General features: G+C 42.8%; 1 protein-coding gene across 4 annotated transcripts in view; it reads left to right on the plus strand.

Annotated features, from left to right (window-relative positions):
- The first annotated feature begins 1,023 nt into the window (after nt 1-1,023).
- The window catches only part of SLC17A5 (solute carrier family 17 member 5), a 57,353-nt gene continuing 39,081 nt past the window's right edge, over nt 1,024-19,295 (plus strand). Inside the window, exons 1-4 of one of the 4 annotated variants that reach the window (XM_024731891.1) lie at nt 1,024-1,846; nt 13,403-13,599; nt 15,805-16,038; nt 19,042-19,129. In XM_024731891.1, the coding sequence (XP_024587659.1) occupies nt 1,753-1,846; nt 13,403-13,599; nt 15,805-16,038; nt 19,042-19,129 (613 nt within the window). In that variant the 5' untranslated portion in view covers nt 1,024-1,752. The other 3 variants (XM_024731893.1, XM_024731894.1, XM_024731892.1) reach the window with 3 other exon arrangements.

The raw sequence follows: 19,295 nt of genomic DNA on the forward strand, positions 1-19,295 counted from the left end.
AGGTCTACTCACATTACAGAGGGCAATCTGCTTTACCCAGAGTTCACCAATTTAAAGGTTAACCTCATCCAAAAGCACCCTCCAAGTAGATACATAAAATTAACTGTCACCAAATACTGTTATCACTTATATGTGGAATCTAAAGAATAAAACAAATGAATATAACAAAACAGAAGTAGACTCACAGATATAGAGAACAAACTAGTGGTTCCCAGTGGGAAGAGGGAAGGGCAGAGGGACAAGATAGAGGTAGGGGGTTAAGAAATACAAACTACTCTGTATAATAAAAATAAGCTACAAGGATACATTGTACAGCACAGGGAATATAAGCAATATTTTATAATAACTTTAAATGGAGTATAATCTATAAAAATTTTGAATCACTATGTTGTATACGTGAAACTAATATATTGTAAATCAATTAAACCTCAATTTTTTAGAAATCAATGTAATTTATAATATATTAACAAATTAAAAACCAAACGATTTTTTAAAAATTTTTAATTAATTGTCATACCACACCTGATAAACCTGAACGTGAATTTTAAAAGGAACTTCCTGGTGATTTCCTACATTCAAGTTTAAGGGGCATTGCTCTACAAGATTCCTGAAGGGCCAGAATCCTCCTCGGACAGTTTAAATCTCATACAGGATAATTTCAGTAACTCAGAAACAAGGCTTGATTTGTCCTCCTTGTAACGTGATGACCTTACTAGCATTTACCGATCTGGAGGTTAGGGATGCCTCCAGCAGTCGCTGCCACCCTCCCCTCCGGACAAGGCTGACCCTCTCATTTGTTCCCACCTGGACCTCACCAAGCCTCTGACCTGGTTGATTTAACTGTTGACTTGTGGGTTTCTTCCCTGCTGCAATGAACTCCCCAAGGGCACCTACCGTATCTCATTTTCCCTTTCATCTCCAGTTCTTTATGACCCACAGAGAACTGCCTGTGGTCAGAAGAGGTATGTCCCACTCCCACCCCCTCCCCGCAAGGCAAGCTAGTGCATTTTCCTAGCGCTTCTACCTTAGAGTCAGCAAATGCCAGGAGAACCTGTTCGATTTAGACCTGTGGAGACATACGTCACATGATTCTACAGGGTGAACCATATGAAACTGCTGATACTGGGTCATTCTGACCTACGAAGTAGGCAATTACATAGGACTCAACAATATGTTTCTATTGCCTCGTTTCCGCCTCAAAGGGTATCCTAGAGACAATATGCTGTCACGGGCAGATAGTACCAGGCTTGCTAATATTCACGGCAATTTACTACTATAACTGAACGTCAAATACAAAACATCCACTCCAAGTTCGGTCCAAGCCCTCCCCTCAATTATGCACGATTTAAGCCCCTGCCGCCCGCCTCAAGGTTCCCAGTCACCCCTGCTCCCTGAGCTCCTTGTAAAGGGAGCGCCAGGGAGGGGAACGCTGTTCCTTAGAACACCAGCGACCCGGCGGGCCAGCTACCTAGGCGCCAACCGCGCCGCAGCAAGCCCAGACGCCCGAAAACCGCCGTTCCCCCGCTACCGGTTGCCGAGCTGCCGGAACCCAACATGGCGACAGAGGCGGAGTCTGCGTAACTGTCCCTGGGCGGGGCCCGAGGCAAGACGTGGCCGAGGGGCGGTGCCAGGCCGGGGGCGGTGCCAGCGGCCCAGCTCGGCCTGGCCACCGCGGCCCGGGGGGTCTTCGGCTGTTCAGTCTGAGTTTTCTTTTCCGTTGGGTGGTCGGCGCCGCCGCTTCTTGGAGACGTCATGAAGTCCCCGGTTCCGGATCTTGCCCCGAGCGACGGCGAGGAGGGCGAGGACCGCACGCCGCTCTTGCAGCGCGCCCCGCGGGCGGAAACCGGTGAGCAGCTGAGAGAACCAGGGTCTTCGGGCGGGAGGCGGTCCCAAGGTAAAGGGTGTCCAGAGCTGCTTAAGCGCGAAGGGACTAAGAACGCGGAGCCCATTCAGGACCCCACTCAGCCCCTGCCTTCTCGGGTGCCCAGAAGCAGCTCCGGGGCCCAGGAGGCGGGCTGGACCGTGAGGCCGGGCCGGGTCGGGCGGAGGCTCGGGCGGGACTTCTGCAGGCGCAGCCCCGGGGACCTCGGCAGGTGCAGCCCCGGGGGCCTCGGCAGATGCAGCAGGCGGGCCCGGGCGGGGAGCTGCTGGGCGCTGGCGGCGCTGGGCTCCCGGCGATTTTCGGTAGTTTTGAGCCGGGGTCCCTGTGGAAGAACGAACTTGGGGAGAATCTTGAAATCAATGGGCAGAGGGCGGAGGGGAGGACCCCGTAGAAGAGCGAACTGGGGAGAAATCTGCAATTGAAGGATAGAGGACGGGACGGAGCCGCGGGCTCTTCCTCCGTGTCACTGCCGGGTTGCCACAGCTCTTCGCCCTCCAGCACGTGATCTGGTAGCTAGCTCCCTGGGCATGAAGAGGAGACACAAAAAAGGACTGAGGTTAACATTTGTGAGTATGCGGAGGAAAATTATTGGATAACCCAGCGAATATCTTGAAATTGTGCGGTAAGAGATTAAAAGTACTGCATACATTTTTTTCCCCCCGTATAGCTGTCTACGATTAAGTCTCAGCAGTCTACGACTTAAGTTAGGAAACAGGTTATCCTCAAGATAGGTTATTGGTAGAGCACTAAGGTAATTTGCACAAAGTCTTGTAACAAATGGGAAAGGAGTTACTCACAATGCATCTTCCCTGAATTTGGGGAAATTAAAATATTTTGCTATACTTCTTTAAAAGAATTAAAACTAAAGAATAAATCAGTTTGCATGCATTCTATAGTTTCAAAGATGTGTGCATGAGAAACAGAGTTGAATTCGAAATTTGACTTTTCCTGACCAAGAACAGTACAATCCTGTGGTATCTTCTAAATTTGTTTTTATCATTACCAGATGGTGGCAGTAGAGGTGGTAACATTATAGCTCTATCTGGCAACTGGGAGCTTATTTTTGTGGGCGCTCAATGTAAACACTACCATAATGCCGTTTTACCTGGAAGTCAGACTTAGTTCCATAAACTGATCTTTTTCTATAACATACGAGTTAGATTTCTATAATCCTATTCTGCAAAATAATCTAGTTTGGAAATACAGAAATAATAAAGATATTCCCTAGAGACTACTATATTCTGTTGCAATTGGGAGACATATATATAAATATAATCAAATTTTAGCTCAAATGTTAAATGTCAGTAGTTGTCAGGAAAATGCAGAGTAAAACCACAGTGAGCCGTTACACACTTACTAGAATGGCTAAAGTTAAAATGGCTGAAGATACCAAATATTGGCCAACATACAGAATAACTAGAACTCTCATATTTTGCTTGTAAGAGTGTAAAATGGTACAACTACTTTGGAAAACTGGCAATCTATTTTAAAGTTAAACATACATTACCATAATACCAAACAATGTTTATAACAGCTTTAATTCATAAAAGTAAAAAACTGGAAACAACGTATCCATCAGTTCATCAGCAGGTGAATGGATAAACAAATTGTGGTATATTCATGCATACTTGGTGGTATTATAAAAAGAAATTCCTGATACACATAACAACGTGGGTAAATCTCAGACACAAAAGAAACCACCATATTAATGTATGACTCCATCAGTATGATGTTCTAAACAAGCAGAACTAATCTGTAATAACAGGAAGCAGATCAGTGGTTGCCTGGAAGCTACAGGCAGGAAGGAATTGCCTGCAGAGGCACTAGGGTACTTTTTAGGGTACAAGATGCAGATGGGAAAGTTCTGCAGCTTGACTGGGATTCACAGATGTATACATTTGTCAAAATTCACCAAACTGTACACTTGAAATGGGAGCATTTTATTGTATGTAAAATACACCTCAATAAAGTAGATTGAAAAAGAAAAAAATTAATTCATTCCTTTTAAGAACAATCCCCTGCTTGATTCATGGGTTGAGTGTATAGATCTTAGCCCTGTTCCTCATGCCTTGAGGCGGCTGTCTTCATTATAACCATTTTCCTTCTTATTTTTACTCTTTACATACCGCTGGAGAGCAAAAGTGAAGTAAGAATAGCAGCAACACATTTTGTTTTGCTATTTAAAATATGATAAGGGTTTTAGAGAAGAGGCGCCTACTGTTATAGGGTATTGCATTAATCAACAATATTTTAATTTCTTTTTTTTTTTTTTTTTTTTTTTTTTTTTTTTTATGGGATCTTCCCGGACCGGGCCCCGGACCCGCGTCCCCTGCATCGGCAGGCGGACTCTCAATCACTGCGCCACCAGGGAAGCCCGTCAACAATATTTTAAATTAAGCTCTGTGTCTGGGGTGCTGCGAGCAGGACAGGAGAGGGGCACCAGGAGAAGGGATGGAAAAGACAAAGATGGATGTAACCGCTTTATAAGAGGCACCAGGTATTACCTCATTTTCTCGCAGTAGTGCCCTTTGTCCTAGCTTTAGTCATACTACCTACCATGTACAGCTAATAGGAGAAACACGATGCCCGTTAGTTATATTTTTTAAGTTATGTTCTGTATGTTTACTTTGCACATTCCAGAAAGTGTAGGTGTTTAAAAAAAAACAAAAAAAAACTTTCCATCCAGAATTGGTTTTTTTTCACTTTTGGTGCCTGAAGACCTTCAGCAGACCTTAAAACCTCTCTTTTTGTATGTTTGCATATGTTTTACTTATCTTTTATGTTTGTTTCTGGAACAAACCTCTATGAAATTAGCTGTACCTTATCTATGCCTATGTGTATAGTTTTATTTTTCAGAAGAGAAAAGCTGATAAAATGTTCGTCGTAAAATTTTACAGCGGTTAAAAGACCTTAGAGACTAACTCCTATCAAGTGGGCATCATTTTATATGTAAACAGCTGAGGGCCAGAGAGGTTAAGTTCCCACTATTGCTGCAGCCATATTAAGGACTAACCACAGTTCTTCCAGTTTTTAGTCCCATCCTTCTTCCTCGTCACAACACTGCCACATTTGTGTTACGTTGGAGAAATTCCTGTTTGCAAAATGCTTAATCGTTTTTGTTGAATCCTTCACAAATTTGAAAGTTCCCTGCTCCGTCATGAATAAGAGGACATGGTTTTGTGTTATGCGTAGTGCTGCTTTATTGAGAGAGCTAAAATTAAAGTATGTTTCTGTAGTGTTAAGACCAATGCAGGGGACAGGGGTTCAAGCCCTGGTCCGGGAAGATCTTACATGCCGTGGAGCAGCTAAGGCCGTGTGCCACAACTACTGAGCCTGCGCTCTAGAGCCTGCGAGCCACAGCTGCTGAGCCCGTGTGCTACAACTACTGCAGCCCACGTGCCTAGAGCCCGTGCTCCACAACAAAGACAAGCCACCACAATGAGAAGCCTGTGCACTGCAATGAAGAGTAGCCCCCGGTCGCCGCAACTCGAGAAAGCCTGTGCACAGCAACAAAGACCCGATGCAGCCAAAAATAAATAAATAAATTTATTTAAAAAAAAAAAAAAAGAATATGTCTCAGGTTGACAGAACACAACAGAATTCTCAGTAACCTGTCAGTAACCTGACTGGTTTGCTTTTCAAGCATTTGCTTTTACGTAGTCAGGTAGATTTCAGAGATGCACACCAAAGTGATGGGGGACATCCATGTTGCTGCAAATGACATTATTTCATTCTTTTTTATGGCTGAGTAATATTCCATTGTATATATGTACCACATCTTCTTTATCAATTCATCTATCGATGGACATTTAGGTTGCTTCCATGTCCTGCCTATTGTAATTAGTGCTACAATGAACACTGGGTGCATATGTCTTTTCTAATTATGGTTTTCCCCAAATATATGCCCAGGAGTGGGATTGCTGGATCATATGATAGCTCTATTTTTAGTTTTTTAAGGAACCTCCATACGGTTCTCCATAGTGGCTGTACCCGTTTACATTCCTACCTACCAACAGTGTAGGAGGGTTCCCTTTTCTCCACACCCTCTCCAGCATTCATTGTTTGTAGACTTTTTGATGATGGCTATTCTGACTGGTGTGAGGTGATACCTCATTGTAGTTTTGATTTGCACTTCTCTAATAATTAGTGATGTTGAGCATGTTTTCATGTGCTTCTTGGCCATCTGTATGTCTTCTTTGGAGAAATATCTATTTAGATCTTCTGCCCATTTTTTGATTGGGTTGTTTATTTTTTTGATATTGAGCTGCATAAGCTATTTGTATATTTTGGAGATTAATCCCTTGTTGGTTGCTTCGTTTGCAAACATTTTCTCCCATTTTGAGGGTTGTCTTTTCATTTTGTTTATGGTTTCCTTTGCTGTGCAAAATCTTTTAAGTTTAATTAGGTCCCCTTTGTTTTCTTTGTTTTTATTTTCATTACTCTAGGAGGTGGATCAAAAAAGATATTGCTGTGATTTATGTCAAAGAGTGTTCTGCCTATGTTTTCCTCTAAGAGTTTTATTGTGTCCAGCCTTACATCTAGGTCTTTAATCCTTTTTTTTTTCTTTTTCGGTATGCGGGCCTCTCACTGTTGTGGCCTCTCCCGTTGCGGAGCACAGGCTCCGGACGCACAGGCTCAGCAGCCATGGCTCACGGGCCCAGCTGCTCCGCGTCATGTTTTTGTGCCAGTACCATACTGTCTTGATTACTGTAGCTTTGTAGTATAGTCTGAAGTCAGGGAGCCTGATTCCTTCAGCCTACAGATTGTCATACTGAGTGAAGTAAATCAGAGAAAGACAAATATGATATGATATTGCTCATATGTGGAATCTTAAAAAAAGGGGGGTACAAATGAACTTACCTACAAAACAGTAATAGAGTCACAGATGTAGAAAACAAACTTATGGTTACAAGGGGTAAGGGGGAGAGGGATAAATTGGAAGATTGAGATTGACATATACACACTACTATATATAAAATAGATAACTAATAAGGACCTACTGTATAGCACAGGGAACTCTGCTTAGTGCTCTGTAATGGCCTATATGAGAAAAGAATCATAAAAAGAATGGATATATGTATATAACAGATTCACATTGCTGTACACCTGAAAATAACACAACATTATTAATCAACTATACTCCAATAAAAATTAAAAACAAAACAACAAAGTGATGGGGGAAGGGCCGCTCAATACTGGCAAACCACAGGAAGTGTATAGATTCTTCTGCCTAATTTAGGTAGGAGGGAGGAGGGAATTAGGCACACACATAAAAATTCCATTCCTCACACTTTCCACCAGTTGAAGGTTTACTTTTGTATGAATGAGATGTGTCTTGTATTTGATTAAATGGATTTTCAACATACTGTTGCACCAAAATGTGCTCATTCACGTTATGAAAAATCAGTTTTAGGTCTCCTAAGACATTTCTTTGTGTTTAAAGGCAGAACGTGGGTCTGGAGGCAGGGTGCCTAATGGCCAATCGTAGTTCTGCGGCCTAACCTAACCTCTCTGTGCCTGTAAATCAGGGAAAATGATACACCTAATTTATAGGGTTATTGTGAGGATTAAATAAGCTAATAGAAAGTGCTTGGAATAGAGTTTGGCATATTATTATCACCATCAGTGAAGACTGGATTTTGCATTCCTCAGAGAAGCTGGCACCACAGAATAAGGGCCCCATTCTTCATGTCACACTCTGTTGGAACTTGTGATTTTCTAGCTATAATGGCACATCCTCTGCTTTATTTCATTTTTTGTTTTGTTTTTTACCTCTACTATTTTGGTGTGGGAGGCAGATGGTTACATTCAAGGTTCAGTTACATAAGCGTTGTGTTTCACAAACGTAATTTGTGTGTAAATATAGCCTTAAATATAAGGTATGGAGCGCTGGTAGACAGCAACCATGTTACAGAAGGAAGGGAAATGGCCTTGGGTCATGTGATAATCAATGTTAATATTAAAGTAACTGAGTCCATTTTAATGGAATTTGGTGTTTTCTTGTAAATGGGTATTAATTTGGGAGCTAAGAATACATAAGGATTTATCAGGAATGAACTACCCATAAGGCAGGCTAAGACCAGTTAAATGTTACCCTGTTTAAAAGCCAAACTTGTTTTATCCATTTAGATAGGAAATCTTTTTTTTTTTTTTTTTTTTTTTTTGCGGAACGCGGGCCTCTCACTGCCGTGGCCTCCTCCGTTGCGGAGCACCGGCTCCAGACGCGCAGGCTCAGTGGCCATGGCTCACGGGCCCAGCCGCCCTGCGGCACGTGGGATCCTCCCGGACCGGGGCACAAACCCGCGTCCCCTGCACCGGCAGGCGGACCCCCAACCACTGCGCCACCAGGGAAGCCCCAGGAAATCTTTTTTAATGCAGTCCCCTGGTCGGGGGGCTCACCAGTCCAGGCCCCCTCCTCTAGAGAAAGTCATCGTCTTTGCATAGGTCAGTGCCCCCGACCGTGGATTTCTGCCTCAGTCTCAGCCCCTCACTGCTCAATACTTCCTTGCCCCTCAGCCAGGCCTGCTTCTCCCCACTGCCAGACCCTCCCACAATGAAGAAAGGCTGGACATCCTCAGCTTTTCAGCAGCCTTCCCTCACCTCAGGCACCTCCTTGCTGCAGCAGAAACCTGGCCTTCTGGACACACCACTCCTGCTGTCTCACGGGGTGATTTTCTGTTATCCTGTAGTAGTTGGTGGGATCAACTCTTCCTTACTCCACATTGATGCTTCCAGACAATCACCCCTCCACTCGCAACGCCATTAGGCTAGGCTCCTTTCCCCTACGTGGTTTTCTCCTCTGCCCACTTCCCAGCACTTTGCTTCAGTCGTCATAGGCTTTACCACCTCACACACCTCCATCTTCTACACTCTAATTCCCACCGTGATCTTGAGTGGCACCTCATCCAGCACCACGTCCCCTCAACTTCTCAGACTCCTATGTGTCTGATGACTTCCTTCCCTCCTCAGTCACCCCTTGGGCCTTGTCATCTCCCATGACTGCTTTAACGACAACCAGAATTCCTTCCTACCTGCCTGTGTAACTGCTCCACTTTGAGCACTCTCATTTCATCTGGACCTTCCACCCACTGACCACTCATCTTTTTATGGAAGAGTTCACACATATACAAAAGTAGAGAGAAGATCTGTCTGTTTCATCTATCGTCAAGAGAACTTCATAGGTAGAATTGTGAAGTTCCATCAGGAAACACCTCTCTGCTTTTAAGCCCCCTAAATATTCGTATGCCAACTCTCCCAGGCACTGCTCTAGGCGTTGAAGGTGTACAGCAGTGAACAAAACAGAACAGAAGCTCCTGCCCTCCCTGAGATTTTATATTCCAGTGTGCTTTTTCCTAAACCATTATCCCTCTCCATTTCACTTGCTTCTTGGGTCAGAATCACAGTCCAACCCTTTATTTTCTTGTCAGCACTCTAAATTCCCTGCTTTGTCACCACACCATCTCAGTGCCAGCTGTCTGCTTACCTGGTGCTTGCCTCTGCGTACAGGCAAGTCGTGCTTCAAGGTCACACGCGAGGGCAGGTCGCGCCCACCAGTTCTGGGTGGGTGTCCACTCGCTCAGCAATTCTGCGTGTTTCACTGGGAACTTAACACCCGCTTCAACAGCTTCTTAACTTCTTTTTTCAACTTCTGATTTCTCACAAATGAGAAATAACCTTGATCCGTAACAAATTACCTCAATTCCTAATGTCCAGGAAGAGCAATAATAATAACAATTCAGTTATTTGAAGGCATATTATGTGCTAAGCAGTGTTCTAAGTACTTTACATGTACCCCACCTCAACTCATCTTTATAACCCTAATATAGGCAAAACACTTAGGCTGCTATCGAGCCCATCGGGCTCAATAACTATTACCTATTGGGTTTTTTTTTAACGTCTTTATTGGAGTATAACTGCTTTACAATGGTGTGTTAGTTTCTGCTTTATAACACAGTGAATCAGTTATACATATTCATGTGTCCCCCATATCTCTTCCCCCTTGCGTCTCCCTCCCTCCCACCCTCCCTATCCCACCCCTCTAGGTGGTCACGAAGCACCGAGCTGATCTCCCTGTGCTATGTGGCTGCTTCCCACCAGCTATCTATTTTACATGTGGTAGTGACTATATGTCCATGCCACTCTCTCACTTCGTCCCAGCTTACCCTTCCCCCTCCCCGTGTCCTCAGGTCCATTCTCTACGTCTTTATTCCTGTCCCGCCCCTATTACCTATTGTTCTTGTTATTAAATTCAGTGCCCAGTGTCCCACTCTGAGTTATGCAGCACCATAGTTCAGCCCCATAAGATCGTTTGCTGTTTCCTGCTCCTTCTGGCTTGCTTTCCATACTTCTGTACCTGCCACTGCCTCTGCTTGCATCGCTCTCCTTCCTCGAACCTGGTTATTGATGAAGGTTCAGTGCAAGTGTTCTTTCTCCCAGAGGCCTTCCTTGACCATCCCCTACCCCACACACAGCACATTTATGTCAGTCTTTTGTCCCGTGTTACACACAAATATGTATCGTAGCCGTTTATCTCGTTGGTATAACTTTTTCCAGGATAAACGGGAAAGGAGCTCACTTTTACTGACTGCCCTTCAGTATTTCATCTAATGCACACACAGCCCAGTGAGGTGGGTGGCGGTCACCTCATTTGGGAGCTGAGAAACCTGATAATGAAAACTATTAACTAACTTCTCCAAAGACATACAGCCAGTGAAAATCGGAGCTGAGCTCCGTCACCAGGTCGGCTTCAATCTAAATCAGCCTCTGTTCTTTCAGCTCCGTCCACTCCACATTCCTAAGTTTAAACCATGTTTTAGAAGCTGATGTTTGTTTTGATGGGTGCTCCGTTGGTTACGCAAGCATGGTTTTGTTCTGAACTTCATTTCAGTGTGGCGGGCACCGGATGAATGTTCTCTCCCCTCGTCACGCAAGCACGCTTTTCTTGGACCAATTTCAAACACTGGCCAAGTTCACAGGCACATTTTGTGCTGTCACCATACTTTCTTGAAACAAAATCTTTCTGACTGATTTGTAATCGACAATCATTTTTGAAAACTAGTAACCCCTTATTTGTAATGTTCTTAAAATCTCATAGTCATATACTTCGTGACTCCTGTGTTGGCTTTTTCTTTTCTGATTATTGACTCGGTGCCCCCAAAAGTTAACGTTGCCGGGTCCATAACTTCTAGGTCAGATTTCCAAGTAGTATCACTAGGAATTTGAAATCATTTTACTCACCTTTCCTCCACTTCCCAAGCTTCTACCCCTACATGATATTCACACGGTAAGGTATATCATACTTCTAATCAGTTATCGTGTGGGGAGAAACTGATAACATACGGTTAAAATAAGGCAACTCAAGGATAGAATGGAGTGATAACATTACAAGTCAGAGTAGCAAAAAGTAAAGCTGTTCAGAGTAAGAGCATCGCTGGTAACTGTGTCCCTCCCTTTCACTAACCCCCGTGTCCAGTGTGTTGGCAAGGCCTGTCAGTTCTGCCTTTAAAGTTATCTCAAATCCACGCATTTCTCTCCATTGCCTGGGCTTTTACTCTACTTTAAGCCGCCATCACCTCTTTCCTGGAAACTTCCAATAATCCCTTGAGTGATCTCCCTGTGTCTACATCCCTCACCACTTCTGCCCCTTTGTCATCTCCACACAGCAACCAGAGAAGCTCTTTAAACCGTAAATCACATCTTCTCACTCCTCTGCTGAAGCGGATAATGAACTCTGTGTATGGTACCTTGGCAAAGCAGACAGTACATTAATCTGGGTATTTCCTGCTCCAAATTACCCAGAGTAACACATTTTAATTGCCCAAATTTGGAAAGATTATGAGCCCCGCCCCCATCCAGACTTCTCTGTATATTCTCGTCCAACACAGAGCAATGATAAAGAAAATGTGCTCTCCTATAAAACATGCCTTGCATTCTGCAACTGTCCTTAACTAGACAGCTGCCTTTTTGCTTGGGGCAGAGAGCCAGTGTGTCTAGATTCAGGTAACAGAGGCAGCATGAATGAAGCTTTAGAAATATAGTTTTCACAGGTCTGGATCGAACTGTGGCAGTGGTGCCATCGTTCTAATGCCAGCTGTACTCCTGAAAAGGGAGGCAAGAATGCCAAATGAAAAGTTGTCTGTTAAAAGATGTCAGTCTTGCACAGAGGAAAAAGTGATAGCAGTTGTTAAGTGTATGAGTGCTTGTAGAAAAGTGAGTTGGATCACAGTATATTAACATACACGTAAATACAGTTATGCTGTATTCATTCAAGCTTCGATCTGAATCTGTACCAAGACCGTTGTACTCTGAAAAATGTATCCTTGTGTGAGGTGAGGTCAATGAAAACACCAGGATTCCTGAGTAGGGAAAAACAGACACGTGTGTGTGTGTGTGTGTGTGTGTGTGTGTGTGTGTGTAATGCTAATAAGTCATTGCCAAATAAAAGCACACATATATTCATATATACGTACTTAACTTTAACTTGTCATTAGCAGATGAAACAGATGTTCGTATCTTTCAACACATATTTATCAAACACTCAGTGTTGCCCAAACTTAAGTTGTAAAAACCTGGATTAGCCACTTCCTCGTTGTCGCTCGGGATCAGTCACCCTTAAGTCAGCTTCCTGCATTCTCATCCCCCCTCCAGTTCTGCAACTCAGTAAAAGAAGAAAAAAGAGAAAATATGTGCATACGCCTATAGAGTGAAAAACTAGGTCAGACTCCTCCTGTCACATGATCGTCCTTTCATTGGTTCCTTCAACCCACTCTGCCTTCCTTTTTTTTTTAAAAAATCATTGTGGTACATTCACTAACTGTGCTTTTTACTGTGGGCCCTTTAAGCAAGACCAACTGAGCAACCGTCACAGGGGCTGCAACTGTCATAGATTCTGCAAGTTTGCTTCTGGGCTCTTAAATGCATTTAGTTTAGGAGAACCTTAAGTATTAATCATGGCTTCTGATTCAAACCCAGCCTCTGAGGATACTTTTCAAGGTAAGAAATTATCTGGAGGGGTTTCCTGCCCTGGCCTTGGCAGTAAATTTTTTTGTGCTGAGATAACGTTTATGATGAGAGGGCTACTGACCCGTGGTCAGTAATGTACGTGCCATGCTGAACGCTTGAGGACTTATTGGCCATGTTTGAGACATGTTTTTCAGAAATAGTGATGCCGTTAAACCCGCTTACCTGCTTTTCTCTTCTCTTGCCAGCTGACAGGGATTGGGGGTTTGGTTTTGACTCTGGAATGCAGATTTTTCTGAGCAAAGTTGTTGCCTCCATGTTTTAAGAAACCGTCTTACAGTTCAGGCTCTCATGTGTTAAATCTTTATCAAAACTACAGGTACTGGGAACAAATTCTCTTTGGTACATGTTTTTAGATATGCTTCATCTGAGAATATTCTCAGAAAAACATTCATGATTTATTCATTTGTGTACATCTAAGAAGTGACCTCTTTAGTGATTTAGACAGTATCATCTAAGTTACTCTTTAAATGAAAGTTTTTCCACCAATCTTTATTTCAGCTCCAGTGTGCCGCTCTGCTCGTTACAACCTTGCATTTTTGGCCTTTTTTGGTTTCTTCGTTCTCTATTCATTACGGGTGAATCTGAGTGTGGCGTTAGTGGATATGGTGGATTCCAACACGACTGCAGCAGATAATAGAACTGCCAACGAATGTGCAGAGCATTCCACTCCCATAAAAGTTCTTCACAACCAAACGGTCAGTGCTGGTTTTCAAGCAAATGATCTTAATCCTAAAATACTTCCAAGTAAAAATATTGAAAAATATTGAATTTATTCATCCTACAGAAACACAGACACTTTCTTCATGTAAACTCTGAATCATTTTCTTTTGTGTTTTCCCAGTAACTGGTTAGAAAGTTAACTTATAACTGTAGCTGCTGCTGCTGCACCCTGATCTGTTTGAAAAGCAGTTTTTCAGTTTCCTCCGTAAACATACTGTCCTTGAAGAGAATTTGGAAAAACCTGTCTGGCGTATTAGAAAATTAGGTTGTTTTAGATGTTGCTAAATAGTTTTTGTGGGACCATTATTTAATAGCTGTACTACTTAAAGGGTCCTGTTGCAGGAGGATTAAGCTAATCTCAACTACAGGATGAAAAATAAGAATGGGTCCATTTCAAAAAAAAAAATCTATACATGCCTCACCTAAGCTGCTGATGTCATCTCGCCTCCCTCATATTATACTGGAATTGATAAGTGCATGTTCATCATTTGTTCAGAATTGAGTTTTACACACTTTCAACATTTTCTTTGGTCTCACATGGGGAGACAATACAGGCGGGAAAGGCTGGTGTCCTTTTTTGTGTGTGTAGCCACACTGTGCGACATGTGGGATTTTAGTCCCCCGACCAGGGATTGAACCTGCACCCCCGGCAGTGGAAGCTCACAGTCTTAACCACTGGACCGCCAGGGAAGTCCCAGGTGTCCTTTTTCTTTTGCGGCACACGGGCCTCTCACTGTTGTGGCCTCTCCCGCTGCGGAGCACAGGCTCCGGACGCGCAGGCTCAGCGGCCATGGCTCACGGGCCCAGCCGCTCCGCGGCACGTGGGATCCTCCCAGACCGGGGCACGAACCCGCGTCCCCCGCATCGGCAGGCGGACTCCCAACTACTGCGCCACCAGGGAAGCCCCTGTCCTTTTTTATAAGTGTATTTTCATGCATCTTCAGTGCTCACAAAGGAGCCAAATCCCATGTAGGTGAGTCTCTCCTGCCATTTACAGACAAGATCACTCCAACAGGGAAGAGGGTTTCTGCCCAAACAAGCACATGTACAAAATAATGACTTATCAAAAATCTTTACATTGGACTTCAATAATGTTGCCGAATATGTATTTGGGTACACATCACCCACTTTCCCCACCTCAACCTGTAATTGCTGGACGCTTCATGAAGCCCTGGAATTCTACAGAGAAGCTGTAGATTGGTACTCGAAACAAGGATAATTAGGGCTTTGCTTTGTGTCTTTACTTTTGATAAGTACTTTTCATGATCCACCTACTTATTTGCCCTACATCGACAGTAAAAAGAAATCCTGAATGGTTCTTAGCACGTGGGTAGGTTACAGGGCTGTGTGTGCTGAAGATGTCAGATACTCAGTAACCAGATCTTCATTTTCACCCTACTGTGTACTGCTACTGATTAAAAGACATTTCCTCCTCACGTGAAGTTTCTGGCTTGGTTTAAATTCCTGCTCTTTTGTATCGCTCTATGTCCTTGTTGAAGTGCTTGGTCTGAAATGGTCTATTAATTAATGGCCTCTTAATTATCTATATTTTTGCATGCTAGTAGCCAACATTAAGTGAATATTTCGTGTGTGTCAGGCCTTATTTTATGGGCCTTTTTCATTTACTCTTCCCAGATCACAAATCCAGTAAGTAACAGAGCTGGGCTGGAACCCAGGACGGGCTCCAAAGCCTAGCCTGGCCACTGCAGTATCCTGTTCGTAGCTTTCTGGATTAAACCTGTACCTTTTTTGAGCCTTCTTTGTCATGGTCATTACAAAATACCTACAGTTCATCCCATAGTCTAGTTTCATAAGACAGCAAGCCTTCCTGAACATTATGACTTTCAGTGATTTTCGATTCACTTCTAGAATCTGCATGTCTGTATCACGGTGACTCACCTACCCAGTAGAAAGTCTGCATGTTCTTCAGTCTAAAACAATGGTTCTGGGGAGTTTCCTGGCAGTTCAGTGGGTAGGACTCGGCGCTTTCACTGCTGTGGCCAAGGTTCAACCCCGGTCGGGGAACTAAGATCCCACAAGCCTCACAGCCAAAAAAACAAACAAACAAACAAAAACAGTGGTTCAAAATTACATTTATACGTACTCACATGCCAGTAAGAGAAAGGAGCCATTTCATCAAGGTCTTAAAAGGCTGTTCTTTTTCCTCCTACTCTTTACAGGGTAAAAAGTACCGATGGGATGCAGAAACTCAAGGATGGATTCTCGGGTCTTTTTTTTATGGCTACATCATCACGCAGATTCCTGCAGGATATGTTGCCAGCAGAAGTGGGGGGAAACTGCTGCTGGGATTTGGGGTCCTTGGCACCTCTGTCTTCACCCTGTTCACACCCCTCGCTGCAGATTTCGGAGTTGGAGCCCTCATTGCACTCAGGGCCCTAGAAGGACTAGGAGAGGTAATTTTTTTTCTCTTTTGTTATTCTTCTTACCCTATATCACTTTCTTGTCTCCTTAAAGATATCATTCTTGGGCTTCCCTGGTGGCGCAGTGGTTGAGAGTCCGCCTGCCGATCCAGGGGACACGGGTTCTTGCCCCAGTCCGGGAAGATCCCACATGCTGTGGAGCGGCTGGGCCCGTGAGCCATGGCCGCTGAGCCTGCGTGTCCGGAGCCTGTGCTCCGCAACGGGAGAGGCCACAATAGTGAGAGGCCCGCGTACCGCAAAAAAAAATAAAAATAAAAGATATCATTCTTTGATATGAATATGAACCAGAAAAAATGACACTGGAAGACAATAGGGGTTTATTTTTTAGTTAGAAACTGATTGACTATGAAATAACATGAGTAGATTTCACTTGTGGTCAGTGAGGTCTTGAGTGGTGGCACTCCAAAATTAGAAGCTTTACTCAAAGACTAGAGAAAACATTTTCTAGGGGAATACTTCATAGCTTCCCCTACTCCCTCCTACTGAGGAGATAAGAAACCACTATTAAAACCATGAGGACAGACCACCCTACTTCTTGAACTTTTGCCACTGTTTACCTCTGCTCCATCATTGATTGCCCAGGTCTAAAACATATTTTACCCAATAGACTATCAAATTGCCTTGTTTTCCTTTAAATTTGTTGTTTTTCATAGAACTTCTTCTCTATCATTTGTTCTTTCTTCTGGTCCTCTAACTTAGAGACAAATAATTTATCGTTTTATGTAGCTACCTTTTTTTTAGTCCTGTGATTCTTCTGGCCTCTCTGCTGCTTTTAAAATTGTTATTATTAATTTTTATCTTTCTTTTCCTCTCCTCCTAAGATTTCGATCATTTTTAATTATTTTAAAATTTTAATTTCTTATTTTTTTTCCTTTCCACTTCTCTTTTGCATTTCGTCATGTGTACCTCCACCTTTAAATAATGATCTTGTTTCATTTCTAACTTTGAACTTCTCAAGGCATAGGTTTATTTCGCTCTCTCTTAACATTTCTTTAACCAAGCAAGATAGTGGCCTCTGGGTTTAGCATACAGCTTAAAGGTTATTTTGTATCATGCTGTGTAGGAAAAACACTGACTGGAGTAGTAAAATCAGAGTTTGAATAATAACTCCACTGTATCTAACGGTGGAACCATAGGTTTTAATATAAATATCATACAAATACAATATATAATATAAATCAAATATATTAAATACCTGCCCCATCCTCAGTCACAGCTCAGATGTGATAATAACTGCTAGAAAACTTTGGAAATTGCCAAGTGCTTTCTAAATTTAAGCTTTGGTCACTCATCTGGACATTCTTATTTTGTCCTTATCGAATAGGGGTGTACCAAATAAACCCTTCTTGACTACAAAATAAAATTAATTTTCTCCTTATCTAAGTAAAATATATACAGGTCCCTTTTCTCCTTATCTAAGTAAAAAACTAAACCCTCCTTGACTACAAAATAAAATTACCCCCCTACTAACAGGTTCCTTTTCTCCTTATCTAAGTAAAATATATACAGGTCCCTTTTCTCCTTATCTAAGTAAAAAACTAAACCCTCCTTGACTACAAAATAAAATTACCCCCCTACTAACAGGTTCCTTTTCTCCTCATCTAAGTAAAATATATGTTTTACAGATACACTGAAGTTCTAAGAGGTTAACTGATCTTTCTGAGGCTACACAGCTAGTGAATGGCCAAGGAGAGCTGTGAATTGACTGCTGCAAATCTACCAGAATCTATTCCTTCCTGTTCCCTTGTAGCATCTCCTCCTCTCCCAAGCCTCTGTGAGCCTCCCTGCCTTCACTGTCTTGTTGCTTCTCCATTACCAGTAATTAGTATTTTTTAAAATTGAGGTATAGTAGATGTCCAATATTATATAAATGTCAGGTGTATAACAATTCAAAATTTTTATGTATTATACTCCATTTATAGTTATTATAAAACATTGGTTATATTCCCTGTGCTGTATAATATATCATTATAGCTTATTTATTTTATACATAGTAGTTTGCACCTCTTAATCCCCCACTCCTATCTTGCCCCTCCCCTAATTGGCATTTACTAGGCTAATTATCACCAGAAAAGAAAAAAATACCGGTAAACACTCTAATTGAGTGTTTTTTGGTAGTACCATTTTTTGGTCGGACCATTTTTCCTGTTGAGTAAGGTGAATCTGAATTTTCTTCTAGTATCCCACAGTATTAGCTCAGTATTTTTAAAAGTTACATATTGATAACATTCCCATTTCATTCAGGCCATAAATAAAGTAAATGAGGGTTTCCCTGGTGGCACAGTGGTTAAGAATCCACCTGTCAATGCAGGGGACACGGGTTCAAGCCCCCATCTGGGAAGATCCCACATGCTGCAGAGCAGCTAAGCCCGTGTGCCACAACTAATGAGCCTGCGCTCTACAGCCTGTGCTCTAGAGCCCACAAGCCACAACTACTGGGCCTGCGTGCCACAACTACTGAAGCCCGCGAGCCTAGAGTCCGAGCTCCGCAACAAGAGAAGCCACGCAATAAGAAGCCTGTGCACCACAACGAAAGAGTAGCCCCGGCTGGTCACAACTAGAGAAAGCCCTCGCACAGCAATGAAGATCCAACACAGCCAAAAATAAATAAATAAATAAATTTATAAAAAAAAATAATAATAAAGTAAATGAGTGAAATTCACCATGGGAGGGTACCTTTATATCCTCATTCAGTACATTCTTTTACAGTTTTTGTAAGCCTTGCCTTGCAGTCCTCAAATCAGTTGACAGAGTCCACAAGTCTTTGTTCAGATTTTGAAAGTACTTCATTATGAGGTATTTGCACTCATTATGAGGTATTTGCACTCAGCACTGTAAAGACATCTCACTCCATGAAACCTGATTCTAGCGTGAGTCTTATCCAGAAACTTCTCTTGCAACAAAATACTCAACTGAATTTAAAACATGAACAAAACTACCTTGTATTTCGTCAGAAATATCTTTTTCCCTTCCCAGGGTGTCACATTTCCCGCCATGCATGCCATGTGGTCTTCGTGGGCTCCTCCTCTTGAAAGAAGCAAGCTTCTCAGCATTTCATATGCAGGTGAGATAACTGTTCTTGTGAAGGTTTTCGATACAATGTGTTATCTGTATATCAACCTTGGGGGAAGGGCGCAAAGCAGAATCATGCAATGTCAGGTGCTTTCTTTGGGGAAAACTTAAATTGCAGGGGTATAACTTTATTCTTAATGTTCTTCTTTGGCTCACCA

The sequence above is a fragment of the Neophocaena asiaeorientalis genome, unplaced genomic scaffold (assembly GCF_003031525.2).
Source record: "Neophocaena asiaeorientalis asiaeorientalis breed wild unplaced genomic scaffold, Neophocaena_asiaeorientalis_V1.1 scaffold450, whole genome shotgun sequence".
Lineage (NCBI taxonomy): Eukaryota > Metazoa > Chordata > Mammalia > Artiodactyla > Phocoenidae > Neophocaena > Neophocaena asiaeorientalis.